We start from the raw sequence: 26,287 nt of genomic DNA on the forward strand, positions 1-26,287 counted from the left end.
TGGCCTAAGTTTTCTACAGCAAAATAGTGGTTCTAAGAATTTCTTTGAAAAGGAGCGACTCCCTGAACAGAGTTGATGTGCAGATGGTTTGTTGTGTTCTATAGTTTCAAGCAATTTCTCTTAAAAACCCTTACTGGTACCTCTTTTGCTAAGCTTTAGGGTGCTGGCTGGCAAAGGTCAGCTTGGTGAGGTGGGTGGCTGTGCACTGCATGCAGTGGGTTGCTGAAGTTTCTCAGTCCTGCGGAATTGAGGGTTCCCAGTTTGATGAGAGGTTCCCTCAGGAACTAAATCATTGCTCTACCACTTAAAATTAAAGGCAATTTCCTCCATAGAAATTTGGTTTATGTTTATGCCGGGCACTGGTGGCTCACGCCTGTCATTCGACTACTCAGGAGGCCAAGATCTGAGGATCACAGTTCAAAGCCAGCTGGGGCAGGAAAGTCCCTGATACCCTTACCTCCAGTTAACTACCAAAATTGCCAGAAGTGGAGCTGTGGCTCAAGTAGTAGAACAGTAGCCTTGAAGCGGTGGTGGTGTGGGGCTGTTCAGGACAGCACTCTGGCCCAGTGTTCAAGCCCCAGGACTGGCACAAAAAAATAATAAAATAAAAATTGTTTATTATCCTTTAAAAAGCTGAACTGTTTTGAATTTTTTTATTGCTACCTCTGACACCTCAAATTTGCATGGAAAATAACCCAAAGTTTTGCCCTCACCTCAGAAGAGTTATGCGGTGCGATAGGAGCTTGCTCATAACCCGAAGGAAGGAACATCACAATTTTTCCATTGCAGATCGCCTTTGTTTTGCCATTCTCTACAGCAGACCAAAGAGTGCCGCAAGCGAACATTATTTCAGCATAGATAATGAACTTGAATATGAGAAGTAAGTACTGCTTTTTAGCAGATGTAGCTTTTGTTTTTCTTTTGAAGAATCTTAAGGGTATATTTGTAAAGCAGCTTTGGAAAATTACAAATCTTTTGATTGCTCTTATCATTTGGGCCACTGCTGGAGGATTTTTTTTTCTTTTTAACCATTGGTATAAGACAGTTTTAGAGCCCAGGTGCTGGTGGCTCACATCTGTCACCCTAGCTACTTAGGAGGCAGAGGTCTGAGGATGGTGGTTCAAAGCTAGTCAGGACAGGAAAGTCCAATTAACCAACAAAAGCCTGTAGTAGAGGTGTGGCTCAGGTGGTAGAGTGCCAGCCTTGAGCAAAAAGCTAAAGAGACAGCCACTCGGACCCTGAGTCCAGTACTGGCACCAAAATAAAGCAGATCTTGGGGGTGGGGGTGGGGAGAACCTTCCTGCATTTAAGCATTTAACATTTGATATTCCAGTCATGTGCATTTCAGTGCTTCAGTGAGGTCTATTAAGGTGTGCACAGTACATGTGTCAATATGGAAATTATTATGTTTGGACTGTGGACTTCCTGTGATGCTGGGTTGGACCCCAGAGACTCCTACTTGCTAGTTGAACTTAACTACCACTTACTACCACTCAGTTGTTAACTATTTAACTAGGTATCCCTTATCAGAATGTATCTTCTGTTATTAGGGCTGTACTTTTGAATGGTGTGGTTTGTATCAATTTAGTACGGTATATTCTTTCTTCTTATAGTTTGATCTTAGAGATTCCCCAAATGACTTTTCTGTTCAGAGCACCTAGAACATACATGTTTTTATTTTTCAAGTTTCTACGCAGATTTTGGACCACTCAATCTGGCAATGGTTTACAGATACTGTTGCAAGTTAAATAAGAAGCTCAAGGTAAACTCTTTTTACTTAAGAGATTTGACTTAAATACTCATTGTTCACTTAATCTTGGTGGTGGGAGTAAAGGAGACCTATCTTCCTTTAAAAGACTTTGAAAAGTGAAAAAGAAATTGAAAGTATTTTTTCCCCTTAAAATAGAAAAGTACAGCTGGGTGTCAGAGGCTCACAGCTGGGTGTCAGTGGTTCATGCCTGCAATCTTCACTACTTAGGAGCTTGAGAGCTTAGGCTTGTGGTCTTGGCAGGCAAAGCCCAGACAAATCTGAGAGACTCTGCTCTCCAATTAACCAGCAAAAGCAAAACAAAGCAAAACCAAAACTAAAACAGGGAGTGGAGCCTGTGGCTCAAGTAAGTGGTAAAGCACCAACTGTGAATAAAAAAGTGAAGCAAGAGGTTCTGGCCTTGAGCTCAAGCACCAGTACTGGCACACAAACAGTTTCATAGGCTGGGGCTGCATCTCAGTGGCAGAGCATCTGCCTCACGGGCTTCAGGCCCTTTGAGGCCTGCGGTGGTGAGGTAGGCTCCCTCCCCGCACTCAGGATGCCCTGGCAGAAGTTTGAGGGCAGCCTGGACTTAGAGACCTTAAGACCATTACTCAAAAAGAAAAGAAAGGAATAAAAAGTTTGAACTAATGAGTGTTGGGGATGTTTTAAAAGCATCATCAAAGTTTCATTTTAAGTAACGTTTAAGATACGATTTTTTTTTTTGTTTTCAAGTCACAGTATATGTACTTTCTACAGCTATTTTTCCCCTTGATTTTTGTTTTGTTTGATACTGGGTCTTGATATGTACCTCTCCAACATGCTGTACAGCCTACGCTGGCCTTGAGGTTTTTAAGAGGGCTTACAGGTGTGCACCATCACACTCAGCTTCTGTTTTCTAGGGTGTGGATAGAACTTCCCTCCCCCCCACCCTACGTTTGGGTTATCTGATTCTGGTTTGAATTGGTGATGCTCAAATCCTTACAAAATCAAAGTGGAAACTGGTAAATTAAACAAGCCTTTTATTGTCTGACCTTACTGGGAGCTGAAACAAACAAGAGAAATTCTTTCCTGGTTTGGTCATTGTTCTTTCTGCCCCCATTCTGGTAAAGGACTGTAAGAAAAATAGCAAGATAAATAGGCTATGCTTTCTTCCTTGTCTCAAAATCCCCATATTATCGGACTACATGTGACTCTTCACTCTGACCCTCTACACATGGTTAAGAAGAGATGCTAGCAAGGGCTAGTCGCTTGTTGAATGTTGTATCACTTTGCTTCTTTTAAATCACTTGAATTATTGGTCAGACACAGTAAGAAGTATTTCTATACTGCTTGCTAGAAGTTCCAACTTAGTATAACTAGTTAAGTAGGAAATACTGTAGGAACTTAAGAAACAACTGATATTCAATGGGTTACCTACTAGAGAACTAACCAAAAGAAATAAAAATTTATGAGTAAAGAAGAGCCCCCTCCCGCAGCATCAAACTGTATCAACTATAAATTGATATAGTGAGGCTGTTTCTTTTCCCTGAGCGGTCTTAAATAGGAATGTAAAGATTTATTGCCCTGTACATTTGAATCCCTCCCTCCCTCCCCTTTTTCCATTTGCCAGTAGCAGATCTTTTGTTTCCCACAGAGTTATTAGGAAGCTAAAAATAATCTTCCCAACTTTTGTTTCTGTGCTTTAGTTTCCAGAGTTCCATATTGTATGTGTGTTGTCTGCTCTCATGCCTAGTTTGTTTTGGGCTTTTGTCCTTTGCATCAACCAAAACGGGTTTGAACCAACCCCTAAATAATTTAGTGGAACCACTGTAGTATGCTGACCCTCTAACGCAACTGGCACATTATCAGTTAACAGTGATGAAACAACGAAACTGAACAAAATCAAAGTTGCGTGGAGAGTGTGTTCTGCTTATGCTACTAGATGGCTGATTGGGCTTTGTGTTTGTTTTGATCAACTTGGGTCTGTCCCTCTGCGTAAAGCATGAAAGGAGCATATGTTCACATTCACCATGGGACACTAAAACATAGGCAGACAGCAGCCTTTCCTGAGCTGATGGCTTCTCAGCATTAGTAAAGCTGTGCTCCATTAATGTTAAAACTTGTTTTTAAATTTTTAACTTTGTTGATTTTTTTTCTGATGCTGGGGATAGAGCTCAGGGTTTATGCATGCTAGGCAAGTTCTGTACTACTGAGCTATACCCCAGCAATATGTATACAGAAATATGTCCAACCCGATGCTTGTAATCCTAGATGCTCAAGAGGCTGAGATCTACAGATCAAGGTTCAAAGCCAGCCTGATCAAGAAAGTCCATGAGACTCTTATTTTCAATTAGCCACCAAGAAGCTGGATATGGAGCTGTGACCCAAATAGTAGAGAACTAACCTTGAGCACAAAAGCTCAGGGTTCAAGCCCTAGAACCAAAACAAAAAAATAGAAAACAACAACAAAATAAGTATGTCCAGAGCATGAACGAAGTTTTAGAGATTTGATCCCTGTGGGTAGTATCTCTTCTCAACAGATCAAGAGAAACTTTATAGCCCAAGAAGAGTTCACTGAAGGCTTTCTTCAGTTGCAGCCTCAGCCCACCACTGCCCTGGTCACCTGCTGTCTGGATTGTAAACCACAGGCTTTGTTTTGTTTTGAGAAGGTCTCATTTTGTATCGAGGGTTCCCTAGAACCAGAGACCTTCCTGTAGCTGGAGTCGATTGTAGGTGTGAGCCACCGTGCCCTGCTTTCACATGGATTGTTTTTGCTTTGTTCTGTATAACTTTTTGATTTATTGGTTTCTAGAATAGATTTCTTTAAAAACCTAACCGTGGGAAAGGGAGCAGTTTCTCCCATCACTATTTTAGCCTCTTGTATTTTTTCCCGGAGGAAACCTATGCTTTGTTGTTGGGTTTAGATGTTAGGGTACTTACTTAGTTTCCTACGTCATGAGTTGTGGATCATATTATGAGGGTGGCTTCATTGCTTTTCAAAAACAGCACTATAGGGCATCCCTGGGGAAGGTCAGTATTTGGCCATAGTTAAATGCTCCACAGGCCTGTCTTTGAAATGCCGCAGAGGTACGTAGCTTTGAGCACATACCTAGTTATTACCTCTCTACTCTCTGCTCAATTCATTCTGATTCAGAATATCTTTTATAGGAAGGTTGCATGACATTTTGGAGAGAGAGAGAGAGAGAGAGAGAGAGAGAGAGTGTGTGTGTGGTGGGGAGGTCACCATGTTAATTTTCTCAGAGGTCTAGATAAGATGAATGCTGATGTGCTGTGAGATTTGGAATTTATCACCAATTTGTCACAAAGTAAAATTTTAGGAAATTAACAATTGAAAAGAAAATACACTAACCACTATTCATTTTTAATGCAGTCCATTACAATGATAAGGAAGAAAATTATTCATTTCACTGGCTCTGATCAGAGAAAACAAGCAAATGCTGCTTTCCTTATGGGCTGTTATATGGTAAGTACTTATTAACCTAGGTTCCTAGTGTATTGTGAAAAGATTTTTTTTGACCAACTACTTTGAAGGAGTTGCTGCAGTTTAGCCCTAAAGTTAGCAAATAGTGCCCCCCAAGCTACTTTTATTGGCTTAGAATTCATCCAGTGAATTGTACAGTTAGGTTACTGTGGTCACCACCAATGGTGATTCTTTTAAAAATAGTACATTCCCGGGAGATAAGTGTGCTTTGTGATTTAGTAATGGGCAGGTTTTTTCCTCCCTCTCTGTTTCAGGTCCAGCAAGGGTATGGTATGCCCCTTCTCTTTAGATGTTCTTTCTTCACGCTTCCAGCTTGCTCTGTCTGAAGGCTTTGCACTTGTTATACAAATGTGCTTATATTAAACAAACTCTTCTGCACTATACCCTCAACCCCATCTCAAGCCTTCCCCTCCTTACAAAATTTTAATTTTAATTTTTTGTTATTATAAAGGTGATCTATAGAGGGCTTGCAGTTACATTAGTCAGGTAATGAAGTGCATTCCTTTTGGATAGTGTCACTCTTTCCTCACACCCAGTTTTCCCCTCCTGTCCCCACCCACAAGTTGTGGGTGACTCAGTGAGTACCACTGCTACATACAATTATTTTCTAGTCTACAGTTTAATAAGCAGGAGTTTTATAAGAATAAATCGGTCAAAAATTGGTGGGAATAGTTGAAGTTGCAACTGAATACTTGAATTTAATGTTTGAAATATCTCAGCAGCAGTGATGGTCTTTATTTTGGGTTCTTTTCCTGTTTGTGCTCAAGAAATAGGTCTAGGCTGTAGTTCAGTGGTATAGCATTTGCCTAGCATGTATTTAACCCTGGGGTCAATCCCTAAACTGAAAAAAAAAAAAAACCCAAAACACCAAAATAAAAAAAATATCATAAAGTAGAGAAATGAGTCCAAGAAAACTTTCGTTTTGTCATCATCCCTGAAAGCATAAAACACAGGTTGTTTATTATGTCTATTAAATTTTGATTTTTTTCTTTTTAGTTGTGGTTGCTTTGTTGTAATCTCTTGGTGTTTCTTATGTTGGCAGCAAAATCCTTTTAAAAAAGAAGTTTGTGCAGTATCCCAAGAAAGGAGGGAAAGATGTTTCAAGAAATGAGACTAAATGTCCCATTACTTGGCCACTCATCAGGGGGAGAAAACCTTGTGGATTAAACTCGATCATGGCACCTTCACACAGAAAACTCTGTGTAACTCTGACACAGTCAGAGTTTTGGGGGTTGATAAAGCATTAAATGGAACCCTCAGGAATTGGTCCTTGGTGTGTTAACAAAAATGGCAAACAATCTTTGGTGGGTTTGTCTTTACCCTGGATGGTTGGAGCAGTTCTCAGACATTGGGTTCAGAGTCCGTAAGTTCTGTGCGGCTGCTTCTGGATGGGTTACTTGTTACGGGTCTGAGAAGTCTTTCAGAGGGTGAAGCAGGGTGGAATTCAGGGTGAACAGCGCCTCAAAAGGTTCTTTCCCAGGCCAGTAGGAAACAACACTCAGGCTTTATCAATTAGAAATTAACCTTTTTTAATCTTACTGCTGTTTTTTTTTTTTTTTTTTTTTTACCGTGGTGAAGACAGAATCTAGAGCCTCATATATACTAAGTATATGCTTTACCTCTGAGCCACAACCCCCAGCCCATTGCTCTTGTTTTTTGCCTACAATTGAAGAAAAATAAACTCTTGATGTATTTGCCAACAGTTGGTTGACATATCTGTTCCTAGTTTGGTATAACTTTGGTTTGTGGTTATGTTTTGATTCCAGAAGCTTTGTTTTTTTTGTAGTTTATGTATTTGGATTGAGAAATCCTTGAGGATTTTAAATGTTCAGGTCAGGGATTGATTAGGAAAATGCCAGGGCAAGCTAGTTTGAATGTTGGTTTACCAGGACAAAAGAGGCTATGACTAGCCATGACTGACAGCTAAAAGATTTGGGATAGGGAAGTAGAGAAAGACTTCCAAGGAAAGAAAATTTGTTAAGCTCATTAATAATAGAAAAGTGTTCGAGATACAGTGTAAATACTTCAAAAGATAAAACATCAAAGGAAGTGAGGGTTTGATCTGTTAGAAGTTGATTAAATCCTCTGATTAAAGACTAGAGAGAGAAACCTTAACAACTTAAGCTGACCTCACTGAGGAATTTTGGAGATAGTAAAGGTTTTTAGTAATTGGTTTGATATGGTACTTATTAAAGCAAAAACAAAATCTGAAAGAAGAATCATGACAAAGAACACAGTGCAGGGTTGGGGTAGAGCCCCATGGTAGGGTGCTTGCCTACCCTGCCAGGGACCGGGTAAAATTCACGTGTGGGCATGATGTTATATGCACCAGAAAAAAACAAAAATATTTATCCTTTTAAATTCTGGGCTTTTGAAAGGAATTATGTTTCATTTATTCTTTGTGTGTGAAAGAATTTAATATGGGGTGGAGAGAGAATGTGAAAAAATCCTTTGGGGCATAGAAATAAATCACCATCGTAACTATGCATTTCTGGTGGTACTCAGCGTGAGCTCAGGGCCGTGTGCCTACCAAGGAGGTACTCTGCCTCACAACACATGCCACCAGGCCCAGTCTTCACCAGTTGTTTTTGAGGTAAATGTCCTTCCTGGGTATGGACCGAAATCTGCCGGTTTCAGGCCTCTCACCATATCCAGCCAGCTTCCTTTTGTGGAGGTAGAATCGGTTGGACTTTTCTGCCTGGCCTGGCCTTGAGCTGCAATCCTCCCATTCTCAGTTTCCTAAGTAGCCAGGATGATAAGCAGGAGCCATAGACACTGGCCATTTTTCAAAAGTGTTTTAAAAGAAACTTCACAAAGTAGAGATCGTTCTTGTTCTCTTGTCATTCCTTGTCAGATGGGCAGGCTCTTCTGTGTTGTGAGAAGGGAGAGAAACAATTTGACTTTTCTTTTGTCTCCAGTGCATTTCAAAGTACTGTGATTTATATGATATTACCTGGTAAATGCCTTTACCAGTTCAACCATCTCAACAGTGGAACTAAAACTGAAGACACTGAAAGAGCTGAAGGATGAATTTTCCTTTTACAAAAATAAGTGCCATTCTGTTTTAGGAACTAAGTTTGCTGTCTGTCCCATGACAGTCAGATTTTGATACTTGTCATTTCAAGGTAAAGGTGCAATTTCAAGTGAAAATAGGCTTTTCAAAAGAACTCATGATTTAAAAAGCATTTTGAAAATAACAATGCAAAATCTTGTTTTGTCATTTTGTTCAAAAAATCTGGAAGAGGGGCTGGGTTGTAAGAAGACGAGCCTTGAGCAAAAAACAGCTTAGGGACAGCACTAAAGCCCCAAGTTCAAGCCCCAGGGCTGGCTCCCAAAAAGAAAGGTCCTACACAGAACTTGTCTCTGTCCTTGAGAAATTCAGAAAAGGACTTTACATTGATAGCAACTGGACTTAATGTGATGTATACACATACTAGTTTTATGTTTACTACTATTTTCCCCATTTTTTAAAGTCAATGACTATTCCTTTAGTATGCATTTTTTCTTTTTTTGGTCCGGTCCTGGGCCCTGAACTCTGGGCCTGGGTGCTGTTGCTCAGCTCTTCAGCTCAAGGCTAGCGCTCTACCACTTGAGCCACAGTGCCACTTCTGGCTTTTTTCTTTTTGCTTATGTGGTGCTGAGGAATTGAACCCAGGGCCTCAGGCATGCAAGGCAAGCGCTCTACCACTGAGCCACCTTCCCAGCCCCTTAGTATGCATTTTTTATCTTCAGACCCAGATTATGTTCATATTTACCAAGTTGGTCCAAAGTGTCAAAATTATATAACCCAGGAACATCTGCATGTCGTTGTTGTGTATTTTAATTTCTGTTATTTTTTTTTAAAGTTAGTTGTGGAGCTTGAACTCAGGGTCTGGGTTTTATCCCTGAGCTTTTTCCGCTCAAGGCTACCTAACACTCTACCACCATAAGCCATAGCTCTACTTGAGGTTTTCTGGTGGTTAATTGGACATAAGAATCTCACAGACTTTCCTGCCCAGGCTGGTTTTGAACCTGGATCCTCAGATCTTAGCCTCCTGAGTAACTAGGATTACAGGTGTGAGCCACCAGTGCCCGGGTTCTGTTATTCTTAATCTCTTGTTTTCTTATAAAATATTTGTTTTGAATTTATTCATTGTTTTGTTATTTTTTTTGACTTGATGACATTTAACTCTATGCAAGTATTCCATCCTTTGTATTTCTTGTGAACTGGAAATTATATTCACAAATTTGAATAGCAAATGCTGCATTACCTCAGAAAACATATCATATTTAGATTCCCATTAATGATGTTGAAAGTGACCATTAGATTGGGTGTTAACCAGCTAGTCCCTTCAGTGTATGATTTTCTTCCTATGACTTAAAGTATTGGGTAGGTGTTATTTTGATGCTGTTCATATGTTGTCTAGTTTCTCATTAACTGGTTCTCTAGGATCTGTTGTCTTTTTTGTTTTAAATCTGAGACAGGGTCTTGCTGTGTGGTAGACACTGCCTTCAGCTGGGAGTCCTCTTGTTTCAGCCTCTCACGTACTAGGACTGCAGGTGTACACCACCATGGCCAGCCTCATCTAATGTTTTAAAGAATTGTTTCCAATACCCAGGTGCTGCATAGTGATGTGTTCCCCAACAAGGAACATATTAATGCTAGTGGTCTTAGGAAAGATGCTCTGCCTGGTGGTTAATCAGAGCAGGACTAGTTTGTGTAAGTACATTCTGTGATGCTTGCATTTCTCAGACTGTGTCCTCATTTCTAAGTGATACTTGGCTGTATTTGCCCCAATCAGTTTTATTAGTGTTTTGGCATAATGTTTTTCTAATAATTCCTTCCTTCCTTCCTTCCTTCATTCCTTCCTTCCTTCCTTCCTTCCTTCCTTTCTTTTTCAGTACCGAGGTTTGAACTTGGCGTTGAACCTGCTGGGCAGGCCCTCTGCTCTACAACCTGACCTATGCCATCAACTCTCATCTGGTTTTCTTTTGTGGAGCAGAGATCCTCCCCCCCCCCCCCCCCATGCAGTTAAGGTTGTTATCCTGAAACCCAAAGCAGTAATTTTCTTTGCATTGTTGGTTTTGAAAATACTGTTTTAATAGCTACAAAACAATACTTCTGTAACATGTTTTACAGTCAGATAAAAATTAAGTTTTAGTGGATTTGAACACATTTACTGAGTGTTTAAATAATGCACGGCAATTTTCTATTAGTGTGTTTTTAAATTTCATCTACCTGAGTTGGAACTCAGATCTTGTGCTTGCTTGCTAGATTGGTGCTTTACCACCTGAGGCTTTCTTCCATTCTTGTTTTTTGCTGTTTATTTTAGAGATGGGATCTCAGTACTTTTTCTGCCTCAGTTGACTTGTAAGCTCACTTCTCTGGACCTCAGCTTCCTAAGTAGATAAGATTAAAAGCATGAGGCATAGATGCCCAGAAGACACATTTCTCTTCTTCCTTCTTTTCCATTCTCTTCTTTCTCTTCCCTTCTCCCTCTTAGATATCATTGCCTATTTCCTGTTTTCTTCTACCCTTTTCATAGCTTAAATCTACTTTTAAAACATAACACTTACTGTTCTGTCTTCCTGGCTTTCAGCTTTGATAACATAATTCTGTCCACAACATTTTCCCCCAAATCTACATCAGTTGGTTCTTCCATAGCCTAGCCTAGAAAACTGTCCATCATTTCCAAAGTTTTCTGTCCTTAAAATAAATAGAATGCATTCTGAGGGTAAAATACACAACAGAAACTTGGCATTAATTCACCTTACTCTAGTGTTTAATAAATTACTTTGGTAGACCTAGTTATAATAAAGTGTCAACTTTATCTCCCACTTTTTATTTTTAAAGCAGTTTTTATGGCCTTCCGTGTGGTTTACCTTGAAGACATTTATATGGAAAATTATGATACTAATTAAGAATATACTAACTCAGCAATCTGAGTAGAATCCTCAATTGCATTAAGTCTGAGGTTGCCTCAGCAGTTACAGTAAGCGCTTTGGGACTTCATTTGTTATTTACTCATGATCTTTTGAACCTGTGGTCCAATTTTTAAATGAATCAATTACATTGGATTCAGAGCAGTCCAGGGTTCAGGTGGCTGCCGGAGGGGAAAACAACCCGGAAGTTATAAATAGCAGCCAGGCCTGCCCTGAGCAACTGCCATGCAGGGCTGCTGCCCTCCTCCCACTTCATGGGTTCTTTCCCCTCTCCCCCGGTGAGCTAGCTGCCTGGCAATACCCTGAATTACCCTTGGCCATTTATGATCCTTAATTGCAAATCTGCTGAACTGTTGGGACTGTTAGATCCCATTCTTGTTTCATTTAAAATAGTTTTTAAATTACCTTTTAGTTTCACAAAGGAAGTGCCATTTAACAAAGCCGTTTATGAGTACATGTGGCACCCTCTTCACCCTTCCACCCCTTCCCTTGCTTTTCTTAATTTTGTGGTGTGTACCATGAGTTCTTGACTGCATTTTCCCACCCACCCTTCTTCCCTTCATTAGTCTATGCCTCCCCCCCCCGCCCCCGCCTCATTGCAAGTACCCAATTCCTGGTGCTTAATTTGTTGGACTATGGTTCTATCCTTCTACAGAATTGTGTGCGTGTGTGCGCGCGCGCTGGTTCCATGGCTTGAACTCAAGTCTGGGCACTGTCCCTCAGGCTCTTTTTGTTCAAAGCTAGTACTCTACCACTTGAGCCACAATGCTACTCCCAGCTTTTTATGAGAAGTTTCTTGGAGAGTCTCAAATTCTTTCCTGCCTGGGCTGTCTTTGAACCACAGTTCCTAGATCTCAGCCTCCTGAGTAGGATTATAGGTGTGAGCTACCAGCACTGGGCAGAATTAGATTATTTGAGCTCCTCATAAATCTGCAGTTAGTTCATTTGTAACCATTTGCATGCCATCCTGTGTTTTTACCTTCAGGGTGACCGGCACATGCTAGTTAGTCCTTGTTTAGATGGTAGGATTTCTGGTCTATAAATAAGGGCTGAGCTGAGGGTGCTTTTCCATCTCCACTAAGCACTGGATCTTGGATGAGCAGTTAATGCCACTCTTCAGAGTGTAGCAAACTGCCAGTTTTATGTAACCCACAGAGTATTTTTAAATGCCTGTAGATCTTCCCATGCTTCAAAATTAGAGCTCATTAAAAAAAAAAAAACAACAACAAAGGTTTTGTGTTGCTTTAAAAATGTCCCTCCTCAAAACAGTATGTCCAACTTGCTCTTGCATCCGGGGACAATTTGCTATTTTTATTAGCTGTCTAGCCTCAGTAGAGATAAGTTTGCTATTGGAGACTTTTCCTTTGTTAACATTGAGGGTCATTATACCAATTGTATATGCAATATGTATATATAATGAAAGTAATTTGAAAAGTTAAAGCCTTTGGAATTTATATAAGGTCATCTGATTATTTTTAAGAAGTGATTTATGATATTTTCTTGCCAATGTTTGTGCTGGAACTCTGAAAGTGGTTTTATTTACCATGAAAAATTGTTTAATATGTATATGTACATGTAGTTTAATAGGTGTATATGTGTACACACATTCCCTTGCTGATCTTTTAGCACTTGAATATGAGCTTGCCTGATTTCCCGAACATTCTGTGTTAATCAAGGAATTTTTTTTCTTTTTTTAACAGTCAATCAAATTCTTGGCCTAGGAAAGATGAGTCATCTGGCTAACATGTGAAAATAGTTACAAGAATTTTTACATGCTGTAAACACTGTGACATTTCTACATAAAGAATATTCTAAAACAGTATACTGATTTCTCAAGCTGCTACATTTGTTGTTGGGGTTGAAATGCCTTTTGTTGTTCCTAACTTTGCAATGTGATGACTGGTCTGATGTTTTAATTTTGAAATTTGTACCAAAGGCTTGCTAGTTTGTAGTTAAACCCTCAAAATGTATGTAAGGACAGCAGTAAACACATGTCTAATTGGGCTTTCATTATTTGAGGCCTAAAATAATGGGTGATGGAGTTGTGTGAGCCTTTTATTCAGTCTAAAACTTACTACATGTCTGCCACTGACTGAGCACCTCCCAGTTTGGAAAGGCAGGTCAATAATCCAACATCAGACATTCTCACAGGATTGGATTATACAGACAGTCCTGTAAACATGGGTAGTAGGAAGTCTAGAATTGAGTGTTATTATTCTAAAATAAATAGACACAGTTTTAATGTTTAGGCTGCCACCAAGACTTCCAGGGTCACAGGACCTTTTCCCTTAGCTTTCCAGGAACCTGGGACTGCGTTGAACAGCATTCTACCAGGCTAGCCATGCCTGTATTTAGTAACGCCACTCCCAAGACTTTGCTCTTCTGTTGCTCTTTTCTTTTTTTTTTTTTTTTTTTTTGGGGGGTCCAGTTATGGGGCCTGAACTCTGGGCCTGGTTGCTGTCCCTCAGCTCTTCAGCTCAAGGCTAGCGCTCTACCACTTGAGCCACAGCACCACTTCCGGCTTTTTTTCTTTTAGCTTATATGGTGCTGAGGAATCGAACCCAGGGCCTCAGGCTTGCAAGGCAAGCGCTCTACCACTGAGCCACCTTCCCAGCCCCCTGTTGCTCTTTTCTAAATCTTTGTTTGGTACTGGTCTTGAGGCTTGAACGCAGGGCCTGGGTGCTGTCTTTTAGCTTTTTTCCTCAACTCCAGAGTTCTACCATGTAAGCCATAACTCTGTTTCTGGCTTTTTGCTGGTGATCCTCAGATCTCAGCCTCCTGATGTCAGTCCTGAGCCGCAGCAACCCAGGTAACGGTATTTAGTTAAATACTAGTATTTCATTCTTATGAAATTGTTACTTATTCTTTCAGAGATAATCCTCATTTTTCAGAGAAATAACAAAGCATTCCTAAGCCCTCTCTCTGGAATAGTTGGGTTTTTTTCCTTCATTCACTTTTTTTTTTTTTTGGTTGGTTGTGAGGCTTGAACTCTGGGCCTGGGCACTTGTCCCTCAGCTCTTCAGCTCAAGGTTAGTGCACTACCACTTGAGCCACAGTGCCACTTCCAGTTTTCTGGTGGTTAATTGGAGATAAGAGTCTCATGGACTTTCCTTCCCGGGCTGGCTTTGAACTGCGATCCTCATATCTCAGCCTTGTGAGTAGCTAGGATGACAGGTGTGAGCCACCAGCGCCTGTTTCCTTCATTCACTTATGAACTGAAGTGATCTCCTCATTGCTGGGGTAGATTGGATAGATCATAGATAGTTAAGATACTGTTATTTTTATCTATTGTAAATTCCCCGTAAGACAACAGTAAACATTCTGTGGGTAGGTTTGCATGAATGGCTTCTCTGGGATGGGTCTGGTTTGGCGTCTTCCCTGGGCTGCAGGTGTCTGGAGGGTCCACATTCATCTGCCTATGCGTTAGTGTCAGGGATCTCAGCAGGAGGCGCAGTTCCTTACCATTGGGCTGCTGAGTATCTTCCCAGAGTAACAGCTTTACCCAGCATGAGGCACCCGGGGAAGCAAGGCAGGCTGGTGTCAGCTGTGACCTGGCCTCAGGAGTCGCTCTGTCATTTCTGCAGGGGCCGCACGCAGAGGCTGTGCTGCGTGACCACCAGGAGATGGGTGTTCTGGGGCTCCCGTGGAAGCCAGCTATGCAGCTCTTTAGTCAAAATAGCTCTGTGGAATTAGTGTGGGCATTCTGATGAAAATAAATAGTGAATGCATTTTAGAAGTGTCATGCTCCAATAAAATCATATTGATTTAGTTTACTAATTTAATAATTTTTAATTATAGGAGTATTTAAATGGCTCTTGATCGAGCCACACTTACAGTTCTTTGTGCTTATTTTGTTTTATTTGTTTCTTGCTTCTTTTTTTTTTTTTAACATTCCATATAGTGTCCTATAGTCTTATCATTCTTTCAAGAAATAAGATCTTACTGCCAGGCGCTGGTGACTCACGCCTGTAATCCTAGCTACTCAGGAGGCTGAGATCTGAGGATCGCGGTTCAAAGCCAGCCCGGGCAGGAGAGACCGTGAGACTTCTATCTCCAGTAAACCACCAGAAAACCGGAAGTGGCGCTGTAGCTCAAGTGGTAGAGCGCTCGCTTTGAGCTGAAGAACTGAGGGACAGTCCCCAGGCCCAGAGTTCAAGCCCCATGATCGACAAAAAAAAAAAAAAAAGATCTTACTATTTGTACAGGTTGGCTGGGACTGTGATCCATTTCTTTATATTCTGTAGTAGGATGACAGGTACACACCACCAAACCCACCTAGCCTTTTTTGTTGAAATGGGGGCTTTTTTCCATGGTAGCCTGGAATTTGGATCCTCTCAGCCTCCGGTGTACTTGAGATGACAAAGTACATGCCACTGCATCTAGCTTCTCAAGAAATAAATTTAGAGTAAATTTATTTTTGATTATCTTTTGAATTGGGAAGATGAGTTGGTACAAAAGCAAAAACAAACACAGATTGCTACCAACTACCTCGGATGTTTATAAGTCCAAATCTGTAAATTGCTTTCGGCTTATCTCATTGTATTTTTATCTATTTATATATAGCTATCTCCCAACAATTTTAAAATTATAAACATTTAGTTTTTCCTTCACATAGAAAAACATGTTACATTTTTCTTTTTCCTCTATCAGTTGAGCTTATATTCCATGGCTAACCCAGTTACTTAATGTATTAAAAATTTTTTATTTTGAAAGCTACAAGGAAATGATACCATTGCAATTTGTATAATTAAACCAGAAAACACATATACAGAAACAATCTTGAGTAGGAAGAATTATCCTAAAGTGGCATTGAACAAAAAAAGCATACATAACAGAAGATTTAGAGAAGATTTTTAGAAATTTAGAGAAATCCTGAAGATTTCTCTGGGTTTTATTTCATTAGTTGATTGAAATCATACACACATAGTAACAAACTTACCTTCTCATTAATTGGAGCAACTGCTGATATAGACTTACCTTTTATGGGACTTTTTTTCAAAGTACAAATGAGAGATCTGTGGGTATGGCTTGAGTGGTAGAATACCAGGCTTATAAACATGAAACTTTGTTCAAACCCTAGTATTCCCCCCAAAATATACTTCTTGCTGGAAAATGTTCGACTACCATTCTTCCATATAATTGCTGCTTGCTTTCCTGTCTTTATCAAAGGCCAGGTGGTTCTTAGATGATGGAGCGTTATTTTGGTTTTGTTTTTTTGAATTGGATCTGCTAAGAAGTACTGAAGTACAATGGAACAAATTATTGAAGGTATCTGATGGGTTGTTAACTTTCCATTACTATAACAAATGATGGAAGCAGTTGTCTTATAAAGAGAGGCTTATTTTGTCTCCCAAGTTGGGAGGTTTCTCTCTGGTCCATTGGCCCTATTGCTTTTGGTCCTGTGATGAGGGAGGAACACGTGGTGAGTTAGGAGGCTTCCTTCATGACACTGGGAAGGTAAAAGAAAGAGCACCCTACAGGCAGACCCCAGCGACATTCCCACCCCTTCCAGCAGCATCAAGCAGTGGTCTAAGCCTTCAGCATGAGGGCCTGCAAGGGGACATTCTAGCTCCAGACTCTGGCATCTCATCTAATTCTTAGATGAGACAGGACATACACAGGGACTAGACAGGAATGAGAGAATTAGAAAAGGATGCCAAATGAAAAGTTTGGACATGACTTTCATGAAGCCAGTTGAACTTAAGCTGTTTTTCTAAATAATAAAATAGTCATTTGATGCATTGATGCTTAAAAGGTGTAAGCTAGAGAAGAAAGGTATGTTCAAATATGTTTGAAAAATACAAGCTATTGGATAAGAATTACAGATAATATTCTTTTTCAATCTTGTCCCAGTATGTTTGGGCATTCTCTTAGGATTTTGCTCAAGGCTGACTACTTAAGCCACTACTCTACTTCTGTTTTTTTGTAGTTATTTGGAGATAAGCATCTCATAGAGCTTTCTATCCAGGCTGGCTTTGAACTGAGATCTCAGTTCTCAATCTCCTGAACAGCTAGTATTACAGCTACTAATGCCTGGCTTTAGATGATATTCTTGTGATTAGTTCAAGGTAAATTATAATCTTATATGAATTATATTGAAATTTTGTTTGATATTAGGTAAGATTTAACAAAGCATTTATTCCTGGAATTGTTATTATATTTGTTTTGAGGCAGGGCTGTTATGTAACAAAGACTGACTTCCTATGGGTATTACAAGCATACACTACCATGCCCTGCTGAAGTGATTGGTTGTTCTCTTTGTCTCTGTCTCTGTCTCTGTCTGTCTGTCTGTCTCTCTGTTAATTATGGGGCTTGAACTAAAGACCTGGGCACAGTCCCCACTCTTGTGCTCAAAGTTAGTGCTTTACCACTTGAGCTACAGTGCCATTCCAGTTTTTTCATGGTTAATTGGAGATAGAGTATTATGAACTTTCCTGACTGGGCTGGCTTTGAACTATGATTCTCAGATCTCAGCCTCCTGAATAGCTAGGATTTCAGGTGTGAGCCACCAGCTTTCATCTCTGATTGTTCTTTTATTAGAGATTTTATTGGCTTATATACTAATATGTGTTAAAATACGTGAATAACAGTTCTCTAGTCTTGTCTTTTATAGAATAAATGGGACAAAATTATATTCAGAGAGAAGTTAGACATTAGAAAAATGTCCTCTCAACACAATTGGTGAGATGTCCTCTGAAAACTAGCAATTGTGTTGAGGTATATCTTTGTTTCAAAGCTCCTTGCTGAGTCTTTGATTTTGCTTTAAAAGTAATTGCTCTTAGACTAAAGATATTTTTACATTTCTATCAACTTTTTTTTGAGGTATTAAATTTTCCCTAAGTATCATAGGTATCATGGGTGATATATGGACCAGGAGTTAAAATGAAGCAAGGCATGGGCCCTCATTCAGAATTCTTAGTTTGGCTGAGGAATAATTGGCATATATAATGTTAAGTAACGGGGCTGAAAAGTTTGTAGTTAATATTGTAATGATTCCTTGTATGTGCTAAACGTTTGGCACACTCTACCACTAGTCTAGTGGTTTCATTTTTACGTGTGTATTCTCAAAGTAAGTTTTGGTATTTGGTGATGATACAGCTGCCTGATTTTACTAATTTCTATTCTACATGAATGGAAAATACCCTTCAGGAAGATTCTGGGTAGCCTCAGTGGGAGTTGTGAGCTGACACCTATGTTTATTTAGAGAGATGCAGGTGAAGGTTTTGGATTCTCGAATTCTTAGGAAAAGCACATTTATAAAGAGAGGTTCAAATATTTTTAGAGTACTAGAAATTAAAATTATGTTGGAACAGTGTAAGTAATTGAGAGAAAAGGACTACCAAGAAAAATCCTATACCCAATCAAACAATAAATGGCTAGGTAGACAAGAAGAGATGTTTGGAAATGCAGGGAATACCACTTATGAACCTCCTGTGTCAAAGAATAGATTTTGACATATTCTACCAGATGAAAATTGAAACATACTGTGTGGTTCTAAATGCAAAAGATGGGAATGAAACCATTTATGGGAAATGTACAGCATTGTAAGTTACACAGGCAATGTGGATGGTGTTAACTCAAAGCTTTGTTCTGGACAGGAGATGTGGCTCTGAGGCAGAACCTTTGCCCAGAATCTACAAGGCACTGGGTTCCATCCCCAGCATCATGGCCTCCCCTCCCCAAAAATCTGCTTCTGTGTGTTCACTTCCAACCCCCAATTCCGCTTGTTTGTCAGTTCAGAGGAGTTCACCAGAACACCCTGTGAAATCCTGGAAGGAGATGAGATAAAATCCTGTAGCACTCTAACATCTCGACTTGGAGGATTGGTTTTTACAATGCCATACTTTCCTCAAAAGGTTGCTCTGCAGATTTACTAATCTAGGCTCATAGGCAAACAATAGAAACCAGTTATGATGATATATGCAGACTAAGAATCCAGTCCTGAGGGGCTAAGGGTCCCTGCAAAGGCTTCAGCCCCATGTAGCTGACTGACTAGAAATTGTAGAAAATTTGCTTCATAGTGATAGCGTTGAATCTTTATTTAAAAGTAAATTGCCTTTTTCTTCTTTTTTTAAATGTAGGTTATATATTTGGGGAGGACTCCAGAAGAAGCATACAGAATATTAATCCTTGGAGATACATCCTATATTCCTTTCAGGTAAATATAAGAATGGTCTCATAGCTGGGTTCTGGTGGCTCATACCTGTAATCCTAGCTACTCACAAGGCTGAGATCTGAGGATTGCAGTTCAAAGCCAGCCCAGGCAGGAACGTCCATAAGACTCTTATCTCCAAAAAACCACCAGAAAATCAGAAATGGCGCTGTGGCCCAAGTGGTAGAACGCTTGCCCTGAGCTGAAGAGCTGAGGGGCAGTGCCCAGGCCCAGAGTTCAAGCCCCATGACATCACACACACACACAAAAAAGAATGATCTGACAGATTGATTTAACCAGACACTTGCCAGCAATACCTTGCTAGCTGTTTCTGAAAAACAACCTTCTGCTAATACGTGTTTTTAGGGTGGGTGCAAGTAACACTACGGATGTAGGGTTCTCACCAGTCTGCTGGCATTTTATGAAGAGTGTATTGGGCATCATGGGAAGTTTAACAGCATCTCTGCTTGTTGGATGCCAGTGACTGCCCCACTCCCACCCCAGTGATGAGTCCAGAGTATGTCCACACAGTGACGGACACCGTATGTGGTCAGGGTGGAGTGAGGGAACCCATGTCTCCTAATTGAGAATCCCTTGGTATTGACGAAAAATAGGTTTTGAAACCAGTTGCCAATCCTGGAGTTATGGCACCAGAATTACCACTGAGGAGCTAAGCAGTAATTTTGCCCAGAAATCAGGAGCAAAACCCGAGGCAAAACTGACCCCATTTTCCTAGGAACCTAGCCAGAAGAGGTAGTAGTAAGTGAGAGGTTGTTACTGTGGAACCACTGCCAGGTAAGCTGCTATGTCATGGAGGTGGAGCTAGGAGATAATAATGCCTTTCCAAATACTCAAATCATATTGCCAGCTGGGAAGGTGGCTCAGTGGTAGAGCGCTTGCCTTGCAGGCATGAGGCCCTGGGTTCGATTCCTCAGCACCACATAAGCAGAAAAAGCCAGAAGTGGCGCTGTGGCTCAAGTGGTAGAGCGCTAGCATTGAGTTGAAGAGCTGAGGGACAGCGCCCTGGCCCAGTGTTGAGGCCCCACGACTGGGGGAAAAATTGTGAATATCTTTAAAAGGGTATGGATCAAGGGAGTCTGGTACTTTATTTCTTTGAATCAAAATTTTAAGGTCTCTACTTCTTTAGCAAAGTACTTAGCTATAAAATTTAAGTACTTTATGGTGCTTGGTGGATACTAACTGGAGCAGTTTTACTCTTGCCTACTTTATTGATATTTTCATTATTAACTGACAATCACATTTTCTTTTCTTCACATTGGTTCATTGTTTCTGATTGTTATTTCATAATAACATACGAGGAGTACTTCAATTTTGAACGTTCTGGCCTTATCCTTGAATACATAAAGTTATGAATCTTATTGATGTCATTGTGGATGTGGGGTGTAGCTCCCTAATTGTAGGCAGATTCTTTTCAAATAACTGCAGGGAATCCAGGCTCCAGTGGCTCATACTTGTCAACCTAGCTGAGAATTGGAGTTGTAAGTCAACCTGGACAGGAAAGTCTATGAGACCCTTATCTCTAATTAATCACCAAAAATCTGGAAACTGATCTCTGGCTCAAGAGGTAGAGTGCCACCCTGTAGTGAACAAGGTAAGGGACAGCTCCCAGGCGTTGAGTTCATGCCCAGTACCAGCACCAAAACAATCCAAACTCTAGTGGGTCATCCATGAACTTGCTCTGTGGAAAGAGATTTGTTGGGGTGGTCTGCAGGATTCATTAATGGATGGAGGACAATGCACTAGTTATTGAACAAAATATACGAATTAACACCAGTATTATCCTTTCATCCTAGCTAACAGATCATGTTAAGTACTGTGTTATTAATGGGAAAATGCAGGTACTAAACTGAAGTGTATACCATTATCTTCTCAGCTTTAGTGGCAACCATGATTCTTTTATAAGAAATGCTGGTCTCTGTAGCAGAGGTACATTGGTCATCTCTTGATGCACTGGTAATTTTGTTCTACAGAATTCCTTTACAGTAGTAACCCTTCATAGCAACATTCTAATAGTTTGCAGTATAAGGTCTTAAAATATAAGTAAGTTCAATCATTTCATAGAATCAAAGTAAGGATCCATGACACACTGTTAGTATAGAAAAGAAGTTTTATGTTAATTTAAATACAGGTGCTGAAGCTGGGCACAGGTGGCTCACATTTGTATCCTAGCTACTCAGGAGGCTGAGATCTGAGGGTTGCCATTTGATTGGAAGCCAGCCCAGGCAGGAACGTTTATGAGACTTTTATCTTCAATAAACTATTCAGAAAAAGCCGAAAGTGGCATCGTGGCTCAAGTGGTAGAGTACCGGCCTAGAGCAAAAGTATCTCAGGGATAGCATCCAGGCCCTGAGTTCAAGCCCCAAGACCAGCAAAATACATACATACATAACAGATGCTGAATAAAATGTTACTGCTTGTCACCTTGTTGGACGTGATTGAAACTTAACACTGAGAAATGAAGCTTGTTTCTCTGGTCCAGCCAGCTGTTTTCTCTTTAAGAAAAAAAAATGACTTAATTAAAGCTAGTTAGCTTTGTGAAATTTGAATCTCTGTAGCCAGAGATGCCAGAGTACTTAATTTATCTAAGATAGTATTTCTCAAACTAGAGTTGTGCCAGGCTATGAACTTATTGTCAGTAGCATGTGATGAGATGTATACAGAAATTGAGAGATAGATTGTAGTGATGTTTATAGTAATTTAGTAAAGTCTTACAGAACCAAAGTAGGAAAGAAGTTGGATTTGTGCTTTATATTTTTTTCTCATGTTTCTGGAAGTTTAATTTACAAAAATAAGATTAGTATTGCAAGTATGTAATAGGTATACTATTTGTATCTTTTATACAGTATTTTTTAATGAAAGTATCAGTCTGTGATGGACTTAAAATATTAAAATTGACACTATATCACATTTTGCTGTTTTATTGAACTTACTAATTAGAAAATAGGAGCCAGGAATGTGGCACAAGCTTATATCTCAGTATTTATGAGGTTAAAGCATGAGAGTCAAGGTTCAATGTAACAGCATAGGCTGTAATGGGACCCTTTCTCTAGTAAAGAGATGAGCCAGTTGATGGGATTGAGGTAGGAAGCCAGCCAGAACAGATAAATTAAGACTCTTATCTCCAGGGAGCTAGTAAAAAGTTAGAACTAGAGGCATTATTCAGGAGGTAGAGTGCCAGCTGTGAATGGAAAAGCCCAGCAAGAGCAGGAGGCCCTGGGTTCAAGCCCAGTCTGTCTGTCTGTCTGTCTCCCTGCCCCCCACACACACTCAGGTGGGTGAGGGAGTAAAGGAAGAGAATAGGCCAATTAGAATGCATAAGATTTGATAGTATTTTGAAATAAATTACATCACATCTTTTTAATCCTTACCCCTCCAAGTATATAGAATACACGTAACACAAATATCACCAACATGAGGTTATGGAAGAATAGTACTTATGCTGCAGCCACAGTACTATTTATTGGGTTGAGATACAGAAGATCTCAGTTCAAACAAAGCCAGCCTCCATAGCAAAATCCTGTGATTCCATCTCCAAAATAACCAGCAAAAACCAGGGTTGGAGAAGTGGTTAAAGTGGTAAGGTTCTAACTATAAGTGAGAAAGCTAAGCTAGTACTTGAGTTCAAACACAGTTACCAGCCAAACAAAAACAAGAAAACAAAAAAGAATGGCATTGGAGGAGAAGGGGGAGCACAGAACGAGTTCAGCAGTGATACTCACTTGTGTGTCAGGGCCTGGGAGGGAAAAAGCTGACGTAGGGTAACTGGAACCTTCTGTGCGTCACCTGTACAATAAAAACTTTAAAGAAAAGGAAGAACAGCATTAGTTTTCAGCAAACTTCTTTTATGTTCAGTATTGATAGATAATTAGATTTAATTAAGCTTAACAATAGTTCTTTGAGTTTCAAAACATAAAACATGTGGTTATAATAATTAGAATCTATCCAATTATATTTAATTTCTTGAGATAGCTTGCCTGTTTGTTGACATCAGTTGAGTGAGAGAATTGCCACTGTTGTCTGTGGTCCTTTGCAAGTTTGAACCCTGGTCGACTCAGAAAGAAGAAGAATACTGTGGAAAGGCCTTGTGCAGATGGAGGCACTTCTAGCAGTAAAGCCCTTGGTATGGTGCCTGGCCCTTAACTAAACGTGGTGACTTCATTCTCCTCCTCCCTTTTCAGAGTGAGCCTATAACTTAAATACAGTTCTGAAAGAAAACACTAATCTTGTTTAAAAAAAAATCTCTGTGTGTTGCTAGGAATTGAACCCAGAGGGTACTGCCTGCTCTACCTCTTCTTCCTCTGTAAGCTCAGCCCGAGAACACTCATCTGAAGCCCACAGTCCAGTTTCACATGGGTGTGTGTAACTGCCACATGTCGGCATCTAGAACATTCCCCCAGGATTCCTGTCCATCCATTTGCAGTCGATCATTAACTCCTGCCAAGGAACTGCTACTGTGACTTTCACCATCCTCAGTTAGTCTTGTTTTGTTTTTTTGGGGGGTCAGTTGTGGGTCTTGAACTCTGGGCCTGGGCGCTGTCCCTGTGTTCTTCAGCCCAAGGCAAGTGCTCTACCACTTCAGCCACAGCACCACTTCCAGTTTTCTAGAGGTTTATTGGAGACAAGAATCTCAGACTTTCCTGCCGGGGCTGGCTTTGAACTTCGATCCTCAGATCTCAGCCTCCTGAGTAGCTAGGATTACATATGTGAGCCACTGGTGCCCGGCTTCTTGTTTGTCTTTGAATCACTTATGTCTGGAATCCTTAGTTTGTATCTTGGGGAGCTCTGGAAGTGGTTATATATATATGAAATCTGTCTGCTTGTGGCAGTTCATTTTTTTCACTGCTTTTTTTAAGCACTCCATGGTATGAGTATACTACAGTTTTTATTTTATCTGCTATCATCTTGATAGATACGAGTTACTTGCAGTTTTTGGCCATCGGGAATATGTTATTATGAAAGTATTTGACATTGTTTCGCAGTTTTGAAGCTGTTGAACAGCTTTTCTTGAGAAGCATCTGTTTTTCCAAGTTAAGTGATCTTGGTGATAAGTATTGTTTTCTGTCACAAAGGCTTATGTCCAGATCCCAGATTGTTCCTCTGTGTAGTTGAGGAGGCTGATTGCTTGGGTGGAAGAAATGAGGTGTTGGAGATGATTATGAAATAACATAAGCTTGTCATCTGCTCAGGATAGGGTGATACATGAAGTAAGAGTACATTGAGACGGTACGGGATAGAGCAGGCCTTGCTTTGGTAGGTTCTCAAATGCGTATATCAAAATCGTTAGAACACTGAATCAGCGTGCCCTTAACTAAAGTAGGAATTATGAGTAGTTTCAGAAGGTTTTACTTGCTAGTAATACTTTCTGTTACAAGAACAACTAGTGTTAATGGAGGAGAGACATAAAGTAATTGGGATTCAGTTTGAGAAGTCATCATATTACCTGTGACAGACAGTCTTTTCTTCCCTTACCTTTCTAGTATAAAAATGTTTTAGCAAAAAAAAAACTTATTTGTACAAAACAAGTATTTGCCTGTGGTTCATAAACTTGAAAATAAATCACATTCACCTGGAGGATGTCACGATTTTGTTTTTTCTTGTAGTATGGAGAACAGAAGCTCGAGTTTTAGACAGGCTAGTAAAACACTCTACCAGTGAGCCAAGTTACACCTCTCAGCTTTGGAGGACCTCAAAAAACACAAATTATCACCAGGCTTCTGTGACTCAGGCCTGCAATTCTAGCTGCTCAGGAGGCTGAGCTACAGAGGATGGGAATTTGAAGCCAGCTAGGGCAGAAAAGTCCAAGAGACTTCATTTCCAAAATAGTCATCAAGGGCTGTACTAAAGGTATTGCTCAAGTGTTATTTTACTAGCCAAACAAGCAGTCAAGCAAGCACAAGGCCCCAAGTTCAAAACCTGCACCAGCAATTACCACCTCTCAAAATCATACCTATCCCTAGAAGTTCTGGTGGTGTTAGAGTGAATAGTGGCTGAAGATGTGTGTTTTATGTGTCTAGCTACTAATCAACCATCCATCTTACTGTGCTGGAGATCAAACCGAGGTTTCAAACTTCTGGCAGATGCTTTACCACCGTGATACATATACCACAGCTCTTCCTAACTTTTAGAAAAGAAACTATTAGATCCAGAATCCTAAAGAACAAAAAATGTAGTAAAACTTTGTGTCCAATCTTTATGATATTAACATGACTCAGTAATTCGTGTGTGTGTGTGTGTGTGTGTGTGTGTGTGTGTGTGTGTGTGTGATAGTACCAAGGGCTTGAACTCAGGGACTTCACACTCGACTATTTTGCTCACAGTTGGTGCTCTACCCCTTGAACCACTCCTCCAGTACTGCTTTTGTCTGGTTAATTTGGACATGGAGTCTTGTAGACTTTTCTGCCTGTGCTATCATTAAACCAGTGTTCTCCTGGTCTTCGCCTGCTGAGTAGCTAGGATTACAAATTACTGAGCTGTGACTCAGTAATTCCAAACAAGTTAATCAGCCAGTGGCACTTTAAGCTCCATAAGCCTACTTTTAGTGAGGAAGTGCTCCTTTTTCTCACTGTGGGTGTATCCTGCACAAATTAATAATCTTAACCCTTAGATCTTGGGCAGGAATTAAAATCTACTGTGCAGTGTAAGTTTTTAGGAAAAAAAAATGTATGCACAACAAATGATGGCCCATTAGCAGTCTTGTTCAGCCAAGGTTCTCCTATAAGGACTGTGGCTGCAGGTACATCAGGTTGGGTGTTTTTGTTTTGTTTTGTTTTGTTTTTGGCTTAATAAATCCAAATAGTTCTATCTTGTAATAGTATAAAATAACCAGAAAGGAGAAATGGATAAAGGGTGTGTGTGTGTGTGTGTGTGTGTGTGTGTGTGTGTGTGTAAAGGAGAAATGGGTAAAGGGTGTGTGTGTGTGTGTGTGTGTGTGTGTGTGTGTAAAGGAGAAATGGGTAAAGGG

The 26,287-nt window shown here is 40.2% G+C and overlaps 1 protein-coding gene across 1 annotated transcript in view; it reads left to right on the forward strand.

Annotated features, from left to right (window-relative positions):
* The first annotated feature begins 788 nt into the window (after positions 1 to 788).
* Positions 789 to 26,287, forward strand: part of Cdc14b (cell division cycle 14B) — a 63,590-nt gene continuing 38,091 nt past the window's right edge. Inside the window, exons 1-4 of the mRNA XM_013018455.1 lie at positions 789 to 880; positions 1,687 to 1,762; positions 5,121 to 5,213; positions 19,235 to 19,311. Coding sequence (XP_012873909.1) covers positions 1,721 to 1,762; positions 5,121 to 5,213; positions 19,235 to 19,311 — 212 coding nt within the window. The 5' untranslated portion in view covers positions 789 to 880; positions 1,687 to 1,720. The remainder of the gene's footprint in view (positions 881 to 1,686; positions 1,763 to 5,120; positions 5,214 to 19,234; positions 19,312 to 26,287) is intronic.

This window comes from Dipodomys ordii, unplaced genomic scaffold (assembly GCF_000151885.1).
Source record: "Dipodomys ordii isolate 6190 unplaced genomic scaffold, Dord_2.0 Scaffold40, whole genome shotgun sequence".
Lineage (NCBI taxonomy): Eukaryota > Metazoa > Chordata > Mammalia > Rodentia > Heteromyidae > Dipodomys > Dipodomys ordii.